This window comes from Mustela erminea, chromosome 1, assembly GCF_009829155.1.
Source record: "Mustela erminea isolate mMusErm1 chromosome 1, mMusErm1.Pri, whole genome shotgun sequence".
In the NCBI taxonomy this organism is placed as follows: Eukaryota; Metazoa; Chordata; class Mammalia; order Carnivora; family Mustelidae; genus Mustela; species Mustela erminea.
Genome location: NC_045614.1, coordinates 30,432,739 through 30,447,867, shown reverse-complemented (window position 1 = coordinate 30,447,867; position 15,129 = coordinate 30,432,739). Strand labels below are relative to the sequence as shown.

The following is a 15,129-nucleotide window of genomic DNA, read 5'->3' as shown; positions in this document are numbered from 1 at the left end:
CGAAAGAGGAAAATTCCTTATGGACTTCCAGCGGTGACAAGAGAAAGGTTAAAACATATCATAACCTTGGGAACCTTTCAATAGGTTTCTCTCTGATTTCATGAAGCTCGTCATTCCCTAATGTGACCCAGATAACAATGTCTAGTGGGGAAATTGAAAATATAAATGGAAATGAAGTAAAGGAATCTTCATCTAAAAGAATATGAAAAGTATTATCCCATAACTGATTGAATGGGCCCTGGGGACTCTGTATTGGGAAGAAAAAAAAAAGTGATAATCATCATTAAGAACCCCACTTGGTGTTCCTACATTTTTTGTGGGCACATACAATTACGCTTTCATTATGCCACAGCCTTTTTTTTTGATCAACAATAAGTGCAAGTCTTTCAAACCCAAATGTGTCACTTTGAGTTTCCAGACAAAGACTTCGAGCCTCCTGCTTGTTGGAAGCATTTGCTTTTCCATCCGAGAGGACAGCATCTGCAAACATCTGTTCTCAAGGGCCCCGCTGGGTGTTGGGCACTAAACACTGATGGGAATGTTCACATGAGAAGCAGAACTGGGCATGAACAGCTCAAAGTGAGGTCAGATTGTCTAGGGTCTGAGATCCTGAGAACAGCGATTAAAAATCACGTGGTCCCAGGGATCCTCCGTGGAATGGTCATGTGTAAGGCTGATTGAACACAGAAGGAGTGGAGGGGAGGGTGGACAGCTGCCTGGTCAAGGCGGCTGTAAGAGCAGCAGGTGGGGGGCGGGGGGGGGGGGCGGGGAAAGAGAAGGAAGAATTCTGGGAATAATAGCCTGCCTTTATTGAGCACTTACTACGTGCTAGGACCTGCCGTGCGTTTGCATAGCTCATTTAATATTTACAATAACCATAACCACTAAAAAGTGCTTCACGGAAGTTCTGTGTTGTGGTTGGTGGTTTTTCCAATGAAAGAACAAGCAATCTGCTTAGAAAGGCCTGATTCCAGGGAAACGACCTCGGTTTTCCTTGCGGTGTAGTTAGGCAGCAGGGGCATGGTGGACAGAGCCCCTGGGGGGATCGGGCCCCGCCCCCGCCGGCAGCTACTGCATCACGGAGCACAGCCGCGGGTTGGGGGCACCCTCCGCGGGTGGAGGGAGCTGCGCTGACACAGAGAAGGCACCCACCCCATCCCCACCCCCACCCCTGACAGACACGCAGGGGGGCCGGGGGGGGGGGGGCGGGGAGGTCTCTTCGAACTGCAAGTCAGTTCTGAACATCTGCGCACAACAGGGAGCTTTTACCAAGTCCTTGTCGCTGTCCTTCGTGAACGTCTTCTCCTTCTCATCCTCGTTCTTGGTCCAGCTGTAGGAGATCATGTAGTTCATGATGGGCGGGTGGTAGATGGTCTCGGGCTGGCTCCAGGACACCTGCAGCGCAGTCTGGTTCAGAGGCTGCACCTTCATGTGGACTGGCGGAGAGCTGCAAACTGAAGACAAGCACAGGCGCGCGCTCAGGGCCTCCCCGCCCAGCGCACGCGTCGGTCCTCCGCCCCGCAGTTCCTCAACACTCCAACCAGGGCGCCAGCGGGGTACAGGACACAGCCGTCCTCCCTCCGCCCAGATTCACCTGCTGCTAACAGTCTGCACCTGTGTTCTCCCATGCTCCCCCCTCCTCTCTCACACACACACAGTTGTTTTCCTGCAAAATCACGGGACACAGCTCGCAAACCTGCTGACATGTCACTCCCTCATACTTGGGCCATTCTCTCCTCTAACTGCACTGCCCTGCACACTTGCACCCTCTTCCCCAAATCCATATGCTGAAGCCTCACCTCTAACCTCATGGTATTTGAAGGTGGGGCCTTGGGGAGGAAACTGAGTCACGAAGGTGGAGCCCTCCTGATGAACGGGATTCATGTTCTCATAAAAGAGACCCCAGAGAACCATGCCACCCCTTCACACCGCGAGCACACAGCCATCTATGAACCAGGAAGCGGGCTCTCACCAGACAGATAATCAGCCCGTGCCTTATCTTGCACTTGCTGGCCTCCGGGACCAGGAAGAAAAAGATTTGTTGTTTACAAACCACCCAAGCTACCGCAGTTTGTTGCAGCAGCCTGAGCTAAGACAATAACCATAATAACATTATCATACCTAAGAAAATAAACATTAATTCAATAACATGATCAGAGGGGCACCTAGGCGGCCCAGTAGCTTAAGCCTCGGACTCTCGGTTTTGGTTCAGGTCATGATCTCAGGGTCATGAGCTCAAACCCGGCGTTGTGCTCCCTGCTCAGTGGGGAATCTGATGGAGATTTCTCTCCTTCTTCCTCTGCCCCTCCTGCTCCTGCTCTGTCTCTCAAGTAAATAAATAAATCTTTAAGAAAATATACCTAGGTCATATTCAAATGTCCCTGATGGTGTGCAATGATTATTTCTAGACATTTCCCCCCAATCTCATGCTGTATTTAGTTGTCATAACACCTAGACTCTTCAAATCCATTAGAGTCCCTGTCTTTTTTCCTTGGTGACTTGTCTGAAGAAGCCAGGCCGTTTGACTGTGGAGTATTCCAACAAACTAAAATTATAGATGAAATTTTGCTGTAGGGGCGCTTGGGTAGCTCAATCCATTAAGCGTTTGCCTTTGGCTCAGGTCATGATCTTGGGGTCCTGGGATCGAGCCCCACACTGGGCTCCTTGCTCAGCGGAAAGCCTGCTTCTCTCTCTCCCACTCTCCCTGCTTGTGTTCCCTCTCTGTCAAATAAATAAATAAAATCTTAAAAAAAATTTGCTGTAAATAGTTCAGAGTATAAACACATATAATTTAAAAAGAGACTTTAGAGAATTTCAAAGCAAAGACACAAATGTGGATGATTTTCCTCTGGACGAGCAGCACCTCATGTGATTACCCTGCTGGAGGGCATGAGGAAAGCCAGGCAAATTCTCCTTCTCACTCCTGTGGCTGGCAGGTTTGAAAGGACAGGTGGTTCTCCGTCTCTTTACAGACAAGACCAGTCAAGGGTCAACACTATCAAGCTGGCCTTTAAAAGTGTGACATTTAGGCCCTCAGATGTGTTCCTTCCGAGTGGCCATCAACCTGCTTCCAGGGGACTTAGGGGCTACAGCAGGGTTTCTGAGTCTCAGCATTACTGACCCTGGGCCAGACAAGTCTCTGTTCTTGGGCGTGGGGATGGGGTGGTGCTCCTCTGCCCGTGGGATGTTTGGCAGACTCCCTGCTCTATACCAAATAGATGCAAGGAACGCTCCCTGCCCAAGTTATGACAATGCAAAAGGTCCCTGGATAATGCCAGATGTCTCCTGGAAGACCAGTCGCCCCCAGCTGAAAACCACTGGTCTAAAGGGGGAGATGAGGATTCAGCGAAGAATGACTGGTATGACACACCTGGATGGAATGGATGGGCATGAGGAGAGGCACGCGGTGTTTTCCAAGCACACTAGGGGAGGATCTGATGCAGGCTTTGCGAACAACTCCCCTGAGGAAGGCGCATCTGCCTGAGAGCCGACAGGTGAGTGGAGATGAAAGTGGTGGGAGTCAGGGGAGGACGAGAGGGCAGGTCAAGGGACCGCAGCAGGGAGAAGACCTGAGGGGCCAGAAGGAAGCCAGGAGGGCTGGATCCGGGCCCAGAGAAGGATGTAAGAGGCAAAGAGTGCAGCTGGAGTGAGAGGCCTCACACCAGATGCAAAGTCTGGTCTTTACCCTCTGAGCACTGAGAAGCCACTAGAAAGATATGAACCAGAGAACAAAGCAAGCAGGTCTGCACTTTTCAAGATCCCTTGAACTTCTACCTCCAGGTGGAAGAATGTGGAGGAGCCAGGAGTGAAGGAGGGAGGTGGGGAAGAGAGACTGCAGGGGGTCGGCCTTGCAGACCAGAGAGAGGGTATGAGAACAGCGAGTTCCAGAGCAAACACTTAGAGGAAAACTGAGGCCGGGTGATGTACTGGATAGGAAGGATGTGACGGAGAGGCGGGTAGTGAGGACCACACTCAGGTCTGGGGTGTAGGAGGTGAGCCACACTGGAGCACGTGGGTCAGGGGACCATGGCTGGGTTCTGGCGTCTCCTAGAAAATCAATTACATCGTAAGCAGCCCACTGCAAGCCAGACTCCCGCATTTTCTAACCAAGAACCCCAAGCCCAAGGCTGCCCAGCATAACATGATGGCTTTCCTGCCAGAGAAGCACGGGCCCAGCTTTAAAGACCTGGCTGCTGGAGACAAGCAGAGATTGATTTTGACAGAGAGGCATCCTTTTGCTCTTCAACTGCCAAATGATGCTTCAGCTGGAGAGATTCACTTTGTGTGACTGAGACAGGAAGGAAGGGATAAATTAATGAGGCATTCCCACTGCCCCGCAGAACCCCGGGAGGCACTGTGCCGCCTGCCTCGCAAATGCCACCAGCACAGGGACATCAAACAAGAATCCAAAGGGAGGCTTCCAGTGAGACGCTGGGGATGCAGTGACAAGATAAGGACACTAGGTGGTGCTAATACACCGCTTTTAAATAGCCCAACTTACTAAGTGGCTGTAGTTTCTCAAGACTCAGCATGGGCGGTGGGCGGGACATGGACGACGTGGGGGAGACAAGAATCAGGAAAAGATCTACACCCATCCTTCTAGGCGCCAATAATGAACCAAGGAGATCAAGTATTGGAAAGCTTCCATCTCTCACTGATGACCGTGTCAGTGTCAGATTTCCTGATTTCTACCTCTCTTCTCACCTCCTACCATGTTCTTATTTGATCTCCTTTATTCTGAAGACATCACTCCTCTGCTCCAATTAGTGGTGAGCGGTATGGGGATGCATCTATCTCCAACAGTTAGATCATCACCACATAAATAATTCTATCACCCACATGCGGATGCAACCATTCTTTTTATTTATTCTTTGAAATTAAAATAGCTCCGTTTTCCTTTTGATTAAGATGATTCATGTTAATGTTTTTAAAAAGAAACCCAAGTGATACAAAAAAAGAAGTGAGCTTAAAAGAAAAAAAAAAATTACTCCCAATCCCAGAATCTAGAGATAACCATTGTTCACTTTCTGGCGATCTCATATTCAGGCATCTCTTCATACACAAGGAAAAGCACACACATACAATTTGATGTAAATGGGATATGGTTTTATATTATAGTTGTTACATTGTTGTTGTGTTTTACGCAGTAAATGGTGAAAATATTTCCTTGTCAGTAAAGAGAGCCTGGCATCACTATTTTGAATGAAGGTATGCAGTTACAGAATTCCACTGTCTCAATGAACTAGAAAAAATATATATGTATCTGAAACTAGCACAACTTTTTAAACGTTGAAATTATCATTTTGGAGACTCTGTGGATTACTGATAACTAGGGAGAATCTCTGTTCCATAGGACCTTTGTAAAAAAAAAATAAAAAAAGTTTTATTTTTATTTGAGAATTGAAAAACCATGTTACATTGTTTCAGGTATATAACAATGTACTAGAAAACACTGAGTGAAGCTCACAAAAGAGGCAGGTCTGGCCTCTAAGGAGACCATCTACTCCGACAGAAATTCAGTAACTGAGGGGGGTCCCAAGGACCATGTCTGTCCCAGACTACGTACTCAGTCTTGGAGTACAAAACCAGCTCAGGCAATATGTAGAGGAATTAGCATGGACGCACACCCGTCAAACTTTATTCATGGACACTATGTTCCAGTTTATTATGATTTTCTTTTTTATGTTTACTCGCTATTTAGATACCAAGTCCTCTATATTAGTCATTTTTTATTCAATTTATTTAAACTTAAAAAAAATAGTTCCCACATGGATTTTCATGTGTTAGGAAATCTTTTGATTTTTTTTTTTTTCACCTGCTTAGAATAAAACCATTATTCCTGGCTCATAAAGATACAAAATGTTGTGCTCAAGTTGGCCCATGGGTCAGTGGTCCGTGGATCCCTGATGGAAGATAAAGGGAGGCCAAAGGTTTATCTGAAGCGTGTTCACCCCCTACATTTGTGTTCTTAGCACTGGATGCTGCCCCTCCGTACAGCCCGAGAGACTCACTCCTCCAAAGCTGAGACCTTTCCTAGCACCTACCAGTGTGGAATTATATACCTGACTTCACTGATTACCTGTAATAAATAATCTACGTGCCCACTCGCATGGAGATCCATGAGGCTGCTGCGCTATCTCGCCGGCCACATTATCCCCGTGCTTACAACAGAGCGGGCCCTCAGTAAAGAGTGGCTGAAGGAATGGTACGGGGAGTGGATGGACTAAGCGTTGATTCCCCTGGTGCACAGGTCCTGTGTGCCAGCACCCCTTCCAACCCCTCTCTGGCCAGCACCCCCACCCTACCCTGACCCAGCCTCCTTGAAGGACTGGATTCAGCCTCACACTTCCCCTCTGATGTCTCTGGGCTCCCAGAGCTCCCCACCTCAACCTGCCTGTCACACGTGTTGTCATGCGTGTCCCCATTAGCAGCCCACCTCTCCGTCTCTGTGATCCGGCTGGAGGCGCCTCCTGGGCAGAGACCACACTCGTCATCACTCGTGCCCTCGGCAGGGCCTCAAATTTCATTCACGGAATGAGGGAAGGTATTTAGCGCCTCAGTCAGGACCCCTGATAAAGTTCCTGTCTACAGAATTTTAGTGCCACACAGTCCATCCCTGGGGTCACCTTCAGAAGCCTCAAGTTTGTGTGAAGATCCTGTCCCCCAGGCTTTAACTCTCATCTGTCAAGGGGATGTCTGCCAATCAGAAAAAAAAATGTTGGGTCTACGGAGGGGACAGAACTGCTGGTACGCTCAGCGGCTGGGGGAGGTGAAGTGACCAGATGCCCTTCAAACAACAGGCACATGAGCCTACAGCACAGCCCTATGCTCTGTATTTCAAAGTTCTGCTTGCTTTCTGGGAAAAAGTTTCCATCACTGTGATGGAAACTCTTTCCCACAAACCTCCCTTTAAAATGCAACATATAAAACACAGCATTAAGGGATTTTATGGAACAGTCTGGAAAAGCTGGTCTGATAAAGCATGAGCTTTGGAGCCAGACTCTTACACAGCCTTGTGTTCTCATCTGTACAATGGGTGGCTGATATCTGGCAAAATCCTCCTCCCAGGGTTGGGGCAAAGATTATAAACAAGAGTGGGGCTGCATAAGAGTCTGGGAGGCTCAGGCCCAGTGGCAAATACAGGGAGAAGCCACCACGCGCACACAGTGTTTTTAAGAAACTGGCATATTTTACACATACAGCTGGATTTTTAAATTAGCGGCAGAGCAGCTTTCCCTTCAGAGCGGGGGGAAGGGTGGTGCTCACTTTTGCCACAGTTCTCACCACTCCCCATTGCCTCTGCCCAGCCCAAGTCACTCACAGCTGCCCGGCTCCCAAGGCCAGCTGACTTTTCTGCTGGTCTAAAATGAGCACCAGGAGCACTGTCCTAGGCACCCAACAGGTGCCCAGTACCCTTGAAAATGACCTCTGCAGCTGCACCAAGCCCAGGGAGAGTGCCAGTCATCTTTTACACAAACCCAAAGCCTTTTAACCACGCGGGAGTGCCACAGCTGGCTCTCTAAACAAATCTTCCCCTGTGAGGTGTTCCTGCCATCAGCCTTCCCCTTCTCGGGGGCCTGATTACGTTCTCACTGGCGTCTGATTGCTTTACACAGGCATCTCAGATGATGCTCGGTGCCAGCTCTGAGAATTTCTGCCTTCCTTCTGAACCACCTTTAATTAGGAGCCCAGACTTCGTTAAATAATGAAGAGGCTTCTAGCAGCGCACCCAAGGTCCTCTGATTCTAAATCAATGTCAAGGATATTTTCTCAATGGTTCTTAGAAAAGGGTCGTTCCCCCTCCAGCCCCGCACCTACCCCTCTTCCTTCTGGGTGGTAGATAAACTGATGGGACAGGCTCCGTTTCAAAGTCCATGGTAACTCGCCTTCCACTACTGGTGGGTCTCCCTCCCTGCACCTGCCACCCGAGTGCCACGGGGGAGGAAACAGGCTGATTCCTGATCCAGACTCAAGGGGCCAGCACAGTTCAAACATAGCAACTTGGCACAGAGTCGTGATTTCACAACTCTTTCAACAGAAATCCCACTATGCCTGGGCCAGGGGGCTGGGGAAGGGGGCATCTGTGACATCATCTACCACACAGCGTCATGTCCGAGGCAGACAGGGAGAGGGGACAGTAAGGAACCCTATCTCCTCTCAGAGCGGAAGGGATGCACTCAAGTGACCCAGAGCCACAGAGCCTTGCCTCAGACAGCTTAAATGCCTGTCACTTCTTTATCATCCGGCTCAGCTTAAGAACACTTGAACGTGGAGTCCTGTAGGGGAAATTTCCAAAGAAATGGCCTCAGGGAAGGATTTTTCTTTTTGACGGGCTGAATCAAAGAGGCCTAGGTAAACACGAAATCCCCCAAAGCAGACCACGTAGGACTTTACACCTGGAATCCCGGTGCTCTGAGGTGTCACCTCGCCCACCCCAAGTGAGCTCACAAAAAGGAAGCCGCACAGGGACTGAGCCAGAACCGGGAAGGAGGACATCAAAGCCAGGCAGCTCTGGCATGTTGGGTTTTTATGACATCCCAATAATGTCCGTTTGGAGCTGCCAAGCATGCTGAGGGCCAGGCTCCATGCCCTCATCTCAAATAATCCATGCACACACAACTAAATCTGAGTGGTGGGTTCAATTCTCCCCATTAAAGATGACGAGGATCTGGGATTCAGGGAGCCCAAGTCACAGCACTGGGCCAGTGACAGAGAGGGAGGAGGGTTCTAAACTAGAACCCCGTCTGTTGCACTTAAAACCAGAGTGGGTGGCGGGTGAGCCGTGGGACGGTCACGGGCTTTCTGTTCACATATGCCTCCCACGTTGGTTCGCTATCTGCAAGATGGCAATAAAAATGTCAGGAGTGTTACTCCGAGGTTTCAAAGGTGAAACTGGCCCCACACAGGTACTATGCATCACTACACAGCCTCCTTCTCCCCTCAGCCGTCCCCATCTGCTCTGTTCTCAATGACAGAGGAGAGTGTAAGGTGTCTAGACAGTTTCCACAGCAGCCTCCCACTCCTTCAAGGCCCTGGATGGATGGAGCTCTATCACCACTCTCCCTCTCAGAAATGCAGTCTAAGCTTTTGGTCCCCCAATCCATCACAGGGATGCTGGAATTACATGGGGTAGTGCAGGGTGCCCCCTCCCAATGCCTTTACTCCCTGCCGTTCCATGCTGACGCTGCAACAGTAACGAGTCCTATTTGGTGAACCTGGCCCTGGGCCGAGTTAGTGCACTTCAGAAACCGGGGCATGAAATCCTCTCTGTCATTCTCTGAGGCTCCCAGCTCCATTCTTACCCTGGTTTCGGAGTCAGAGATCCAAGAGGGTCATCCATTCACCTTCTCACTTTGGAGCAGACAAGCTGCTTTGGTTCTGGACACACCAGAAATTTTGGGGTAAAACTTTCAGGGTAAATGAATGAAAGGCACAAGCACATTCTGACTGACATACAGGAAGCGTGCTGTTGAGAGTTGCTATGGTTAAGTATTTATTGAGCACCTACTAGGTACCAGGATGTGGACCGGGAACCAGGGATAAAGGGGAATACAAACTGACATGGTCTGGGACCTCCTAGAGATTACAGCCCAGAGAAACACACCAACCACTTAATCCTCCTAAAACAGAGTTCTTAATTCAGGGCTTCTTAGGGGCTCTAGAATGAATCCACAGACATCTGTGAACATGGATGGGTAAAAAAATACACTTTTGTTTTCACGGATCTCTCCCTAAAATTGAGCATTGCCTTACATTTCAAATGCCGGCAACAAAGTGCAGTAGCAGTAATTAGCAGGACCTATGAGACATCACCAAAGGAAATCACAGATATATTCCTGTTAGATTACAGTTGTTGCCAAGATCTCAAATTTTCCTTCATGTTCATTATTATTTCAAAATTACAACGGTTATTAGACCTGCTGTTAGATTTTATAATTTAATGCCTTCACCAAGAAGTGGATAAATTACTGTATTCCAATTAAATTTTTTTGGATAATATCTAAGGATAATTGGCTTCCTTGGTAATCTATTTTACTTTATTTTATGCATCTAAAAAACCACCAAAATGAAGTCTGTGGGATTCACCAGACAGCTGCTGGGGCTTGTGGCATCCAAAATGTTTAAATACTCCCAGCCCTAAGGATTATATAATTATAAAAATATTACATTTATTCTGTGCAAAGGTTTTTTGTTTTTGTTTTTAAAGATTTTATTTATTCGAAAAAGTGTATGAGAGAGAGAGGGAGAGAGCACAAGTGGTGGGGAAGGGGCAGAGGGAAAAAGCAGACTCCCTGCTGAGCCCAACGTGGGGGTTTATCCCAGCACCTGAGATCACGACCCGAGCTGAAGACAGGCACTTAACTGACTGAGCCACCCAGGCGCCCCTGTACAAAGGATTAATGAGGGACCTTGACCCAGGTTTGGGGGGTTGGTTAGGAAAGATTTACTGACCAGAATGACGTCTGAACTGACATCTGAACAAGAATAAGTTTTATCAAGTGAACAGGAAGGAAGGAGGCTTAGATATGTCTGACAGGAAAAAAAAAAAAAAAAAACAAACAAAAAAAACACCAAAAACCAAAAACCAAAAAACACCCAGCTTGTACGAAGGCCCTGCAGCTGGAAACCTGGAAAAAAAATCTAGAATGGCAGACAAGCACAGAATGAAGAGAAAGGGTCTAAGGCCAGGTCTCGAAGTCAGTAGGTGTTGGAGCCAGAGTCCACCCAGGTGGGTCTTACTCAAGTCCAGCCTTTGCTGACAGTCACTTTCTCGTGACGGGACAGACTCTGGTGCCCCACATTGTACCAAGCACAAGGACAACTGTTTTTAGGTTTTAAATCTATGGTGTTTTCAGTAATGCAAATGGCATCCGGTTATGGGACAACAGAAAACATAAATGTTCATTCCTGCCCTGGTTCCTGGCACAGAGCTCCTAAAAGCCTTGCAATTGTCTGAGTGCTAAGAGCACTAGGGGAATCTCCTGTTCTACTGTTTGTTTCTGACCCCATCCCTGGCAGAGGGCTCCTGCCACTCTTGTAAATGTCTATGTGATAACATGCTCCTAACTCCACAGGGACAGAGGAAACTCCTACACTGGGGACCCTCCCAGACCTCGACCTACGTACTTCTTCACCTGCGTCCTTTATCATTCGCTCTCGTGGACTGGTGAGCATAATTATGTGTTTCTCCAAGTGCGGCTCTCTAGCAGATTAATCAAACCTGAAGCAGGGGTTGTGGGAACTTGTGATTTGTAGCCAAGTTGGACAGAAGTTTTTGGTGACCTGGGGACCTACCACCTCTGACTGCCATCTGAAGTGGGGTGGGCAAAGTCTTTGGGGACTGAGCCCTTAATCTGTGGGATCTGATGCTCTATCTCCAGGGAGATAGTATCCAAACTGTGTTCAGTCTTTAGGACACCCAGCTGGTGGCAGAGAACTGCTTGCTGGGAGCCCTTCCCCACCAATTTGGTAACCAGAAGTGCCTAAAGTGAGTTTTCAGTGTAAAAGTAAGGGACACACGCACAGGAGGTGGAGAACTGGGGCTTTCCCTACGCAGGAAGAGAACTGTAAGTTTCTCTAACCCATCTGCAGATTTTTTTTTCTAACCACCCAATGGCAACCCCTCCATTCCCATGAACAAGAGATGGTGTGCAGTTTCCCAGCCAACAACTGAGGGTTAGAGGCTCTGTGTGGCCATTACCACAGAAGACAGCAAATTCTTATCCCATCGGCTGTCTCTGCTGTGTATGTAACAGAGCCCCACGCTCAGAATACAGCAGCAGTGGTGGCAGCGGCGGCAGCCAGTGTCCAGGAAGGCTGAAGCAGAAATTCTATTCACCAGTCTTCCAAGCATGCGGTTCTGACTTTCCCACATTATGCTCTTCCTGATCTCTCCTACCTTCTTGGAGTCTTTTTTTTTTTTTCGTGAGAGCCTTCTTCCTTTGAGAACTAAAGGCCATGGGAGGTGTCCATGTCCTGTGCAGGAAGCAGCATTGTTCAGCCTGGCGCTCAGGGAGGTGGCGAAGTTCAGAATGAGGCATATTCCCAGCCCCACTTGACAACAGCTGCTTCTCGGACACTGGGTGGGAGACGGGACTCCCCAGACTGCAGGGCTGCCTTCTCTCCCTTTCAAGCTGAAGGCGCTGTGACTTCCTGCCAAAAGGGCAAAGTGGACCCATCCCACTCTAAGTGGGCACAGCATCCTCTCCAGACAGTCCTGCTGAATGAATGTCTACCTTCTCCCTCTGCCTTACTCTGGGTACGGGACCTAAAGGGAGGTGTGTACTAGACACCGGGGTGCAGGCCTAGGGTGAACAGAGGCCCAGTGTCCCCGTGCTGGAGCTGGGTTTTCTCTGGCTAAGTCTCCTATCCCCACCACTGAAATGACGTTATGGCCTCGGGGATTACCAAGAAATGCTCGGGTCACCTAGAGTTCTATAGCTGCCCTCAGCAATGTGAGACTTCTGTCGAAACCCCACCCAAGATCTAAGCTCCCATGAGCTGCCTCTATAAGTGAGTCCAACAGCCATGTCAAGAGATCAACTAATGACCCACACTGATAGGTTTAGCCATTGATTCTAGATGATTATGATTCATTAGGTCAAACTGCCCATATCTGTTTCAATTTGGTTCTTACGATAACTTTTCTCTTACATAGAGGTATCTCTAAGGCTGGGTATCTATTAGGTTTGAAAGGGGTGTCCTTGCTCCTGCACAATGGTCACTTGTCAGCTTTAAATCTCTGCCTCTTGGGTGCCTGGGTTCAGGTCATGATTCCAGGGTCCTGGGACTGAGCCCTGGGGTTGAGGGGCGAGGGGAGTTCCTACTCAGCAGGAGGTCTGCTTCTCCCTCTCCCTCTTCCCTGCTTGTGTTCTCTCTCTCTCACTCTCTCAAATAAATAAAATCTTAAAAAAAAAATTAATTTTCTGACTCTCCCTTGGCATTTTCCTCTTACTTGATCTCAGTTGTGGCTCAGGGCATGAGCTCCACTGCTCGAATTTCAAGCTTGTTTCGACCCCCAGATGTGGCATCTGTACCAACTGGCCATTTGGTTAGGATGGCCCTCGATGGGATGGTTCCAGGGTCTCCTGTATCTGGGGAATGGCCTCGAGCAGCCAATCCTGGGGCTGATCAAGAGGACCCAAGAGGAGAACAGAAGTCAGCCGCGTGCAGGGAGACCAGACTATGAACAGGTAGTGCCCCTGGTGGACACCAGTGGCAATTATCTATTCAGCCCACAGGAAGACAAAGGCCCCTTGGTCTCTGGCTGCACCTGGCATGTAGATCCACAGGCCGTGAGGAGCCACATGGGTTTCTAGCTGGTTTCTGGAACCAGCGGTTTTAAGTGGTGATGATGTTCCTGACTGAGAAGGCTCTCCTCTTCCGGGCAGGCTTGGCTGTCGCCAGCCCATGAGCACAGAAACTGCAGGGCTCCTCACACTCCATGATACCTATTATGATTTAGTGTCAGACGCGTAGACAGCACCTTTCCAACACAGGCAGAGATTTGAAATAGGAGAGCCAAGATGCTCATTTCAAGCACTCAGACCATTGCTTTGCAATTGCAAAACCGTGTACGACAGGGTGCAGGAGTGAAGCCCACAGCCAGGAGGACTGCTGGTTGTGCCAGGAAGGCAAGAGAAAAAGATGCTTCCAGAGGACTCGACACAGGCTCTCACGACTGTGCCTTTACAGAGGGGTCTCTGATTATCAGACCCTAGGGATGGAGGAGGTTAGAGGTTTCTTGTGGCCTGAGAAAGCCAAGGGTTCTGCACACCTTCCTTGCACCTGAAGAAAAACAGCCTCAGCCTCAACTAAAGCCTGTTTGTTTGTGGAATAATCAGCAGGAAGATAAATAGTTTTGTCTCCCAGCTACATTCCTCCTGTGGCTCCACGGAGATGAGCATGAACGTCTCAAAGCATCATGCTTCATGGGCCATGAATGCTGGTTAGCTAGGAAGAGGGGACGTCTGTCACTCTGGCAGGAAGGATGCTGTTGGCTTTTATTAATTTCCAGGTTACTGTTCACCAGCTCCACAGCGTCTATACAAACAAATCCGATGTCAGGGAAGGTTTTTCTAGAGAGCAAAGAAAAGCTGAAGCCATAGGAGGGTTGCTAAGTTGGCCCTGAAGATCGAACTCTGCCTATCTGCCTGGAGACAGTGAGAATTAAGTAATTAGGTAATATTTATAAAGTATGACAACCATAGATGGCCCATGGTTCTGTTACTGATGTCAGCTCAACAGCTCTCAAGCCATAACACAGCTCTGCCTAGAAGCATCCCGACACCAGTGCCTATCCCATGTTAAGTGGTCATTCTCTGCTTTTTGGTGTGGTGGGGTGGTTGTTCCTTGGGACAGAGAGAAAAGCCCTCTGTCCGTGGTTTTATGAGATGAACATTTCCATCTAAGTAGTTTATGGCCAAAGGAGAAGATGGCTTCCCAAATTTCAGGAGATGCTCTGATGTCGGGGACCGGGAGCCAAATGTCTGTAGCTATTCTCCCAAAAGAGGATCTAGTTCTGGCCTAGATCATAAATGTCCCAACTGTGCCAATTCTGGTAGCAAGAATCCTTTGACTCCTGGCCACCTGGCTTGTATGGATTAGCTTAATCCATTCAACCACCCGTCCCTCTTTCCCACCCACCCATTCATCCATCCATCTTCCTATCCCTCCATCCACCCACCTACCTCCCACTCCTCCTCCCATCCATCCATCCATCCATCCACCCACCCATTCATTCATCCATCTTCCTACCCCTCCATCCACCCACCTACCTCCCACTCCTCCTCCCATCCATCCATCCATCCATCCATTCATCCATCCACCCTCCCATTCATCCACCCATATTCACTGAGGAGCCAACAGTGAGCACTAGACCCTCTCCCCACCAAAAAGAAATATAAAGACAGTCTCACCCCTTATGGAGCTTATGGGGTGGTGGGAGAGTTAGACATTAGGGGGAAAAACACACAACTGAACAGAAAATTCCAGCTGTGAGAAGTGTTACCAGAGAAAGGTCCTGACACCCCAACACAGGCAGTTGGGCCAAGCAGTCAGAAAACTTCTATGGGGAAGATACCCTAGAATGGAGCTATGAAGGCTGAGGAGGGGTGGATGAGGCACAGA

The 15,129-nt window shown here is 48.8% G+C and overlaps 1 protein-coding gene across 5 annotated transcripts in view; it reads right to left on the bottom strand.

The window, feature by feature from the left end:
- Positions 1 to 15,129, bottom strand: part of PTPRG (protein tyrosine phosphatase receptor type G) — a 699,794-nt gene that overhangs the window by 105,052 nt on the left and 579,613 nt on the right. For all 5 annotated transcript variants that reach the window (XM_032359252.1, XM_032359242.1, XM_032359260.1 and 2 more), the window contains one exon: positions 1,270 to 1,454. In XM_032359252.1, the coding sequence (XP_032215143.1) occupies positions 1,270 to 1,454 (185 nt within the window). The remainder of the gene's footprint in view (positions 1 to 1,269; positions 1,455 to 15,129) is intronic.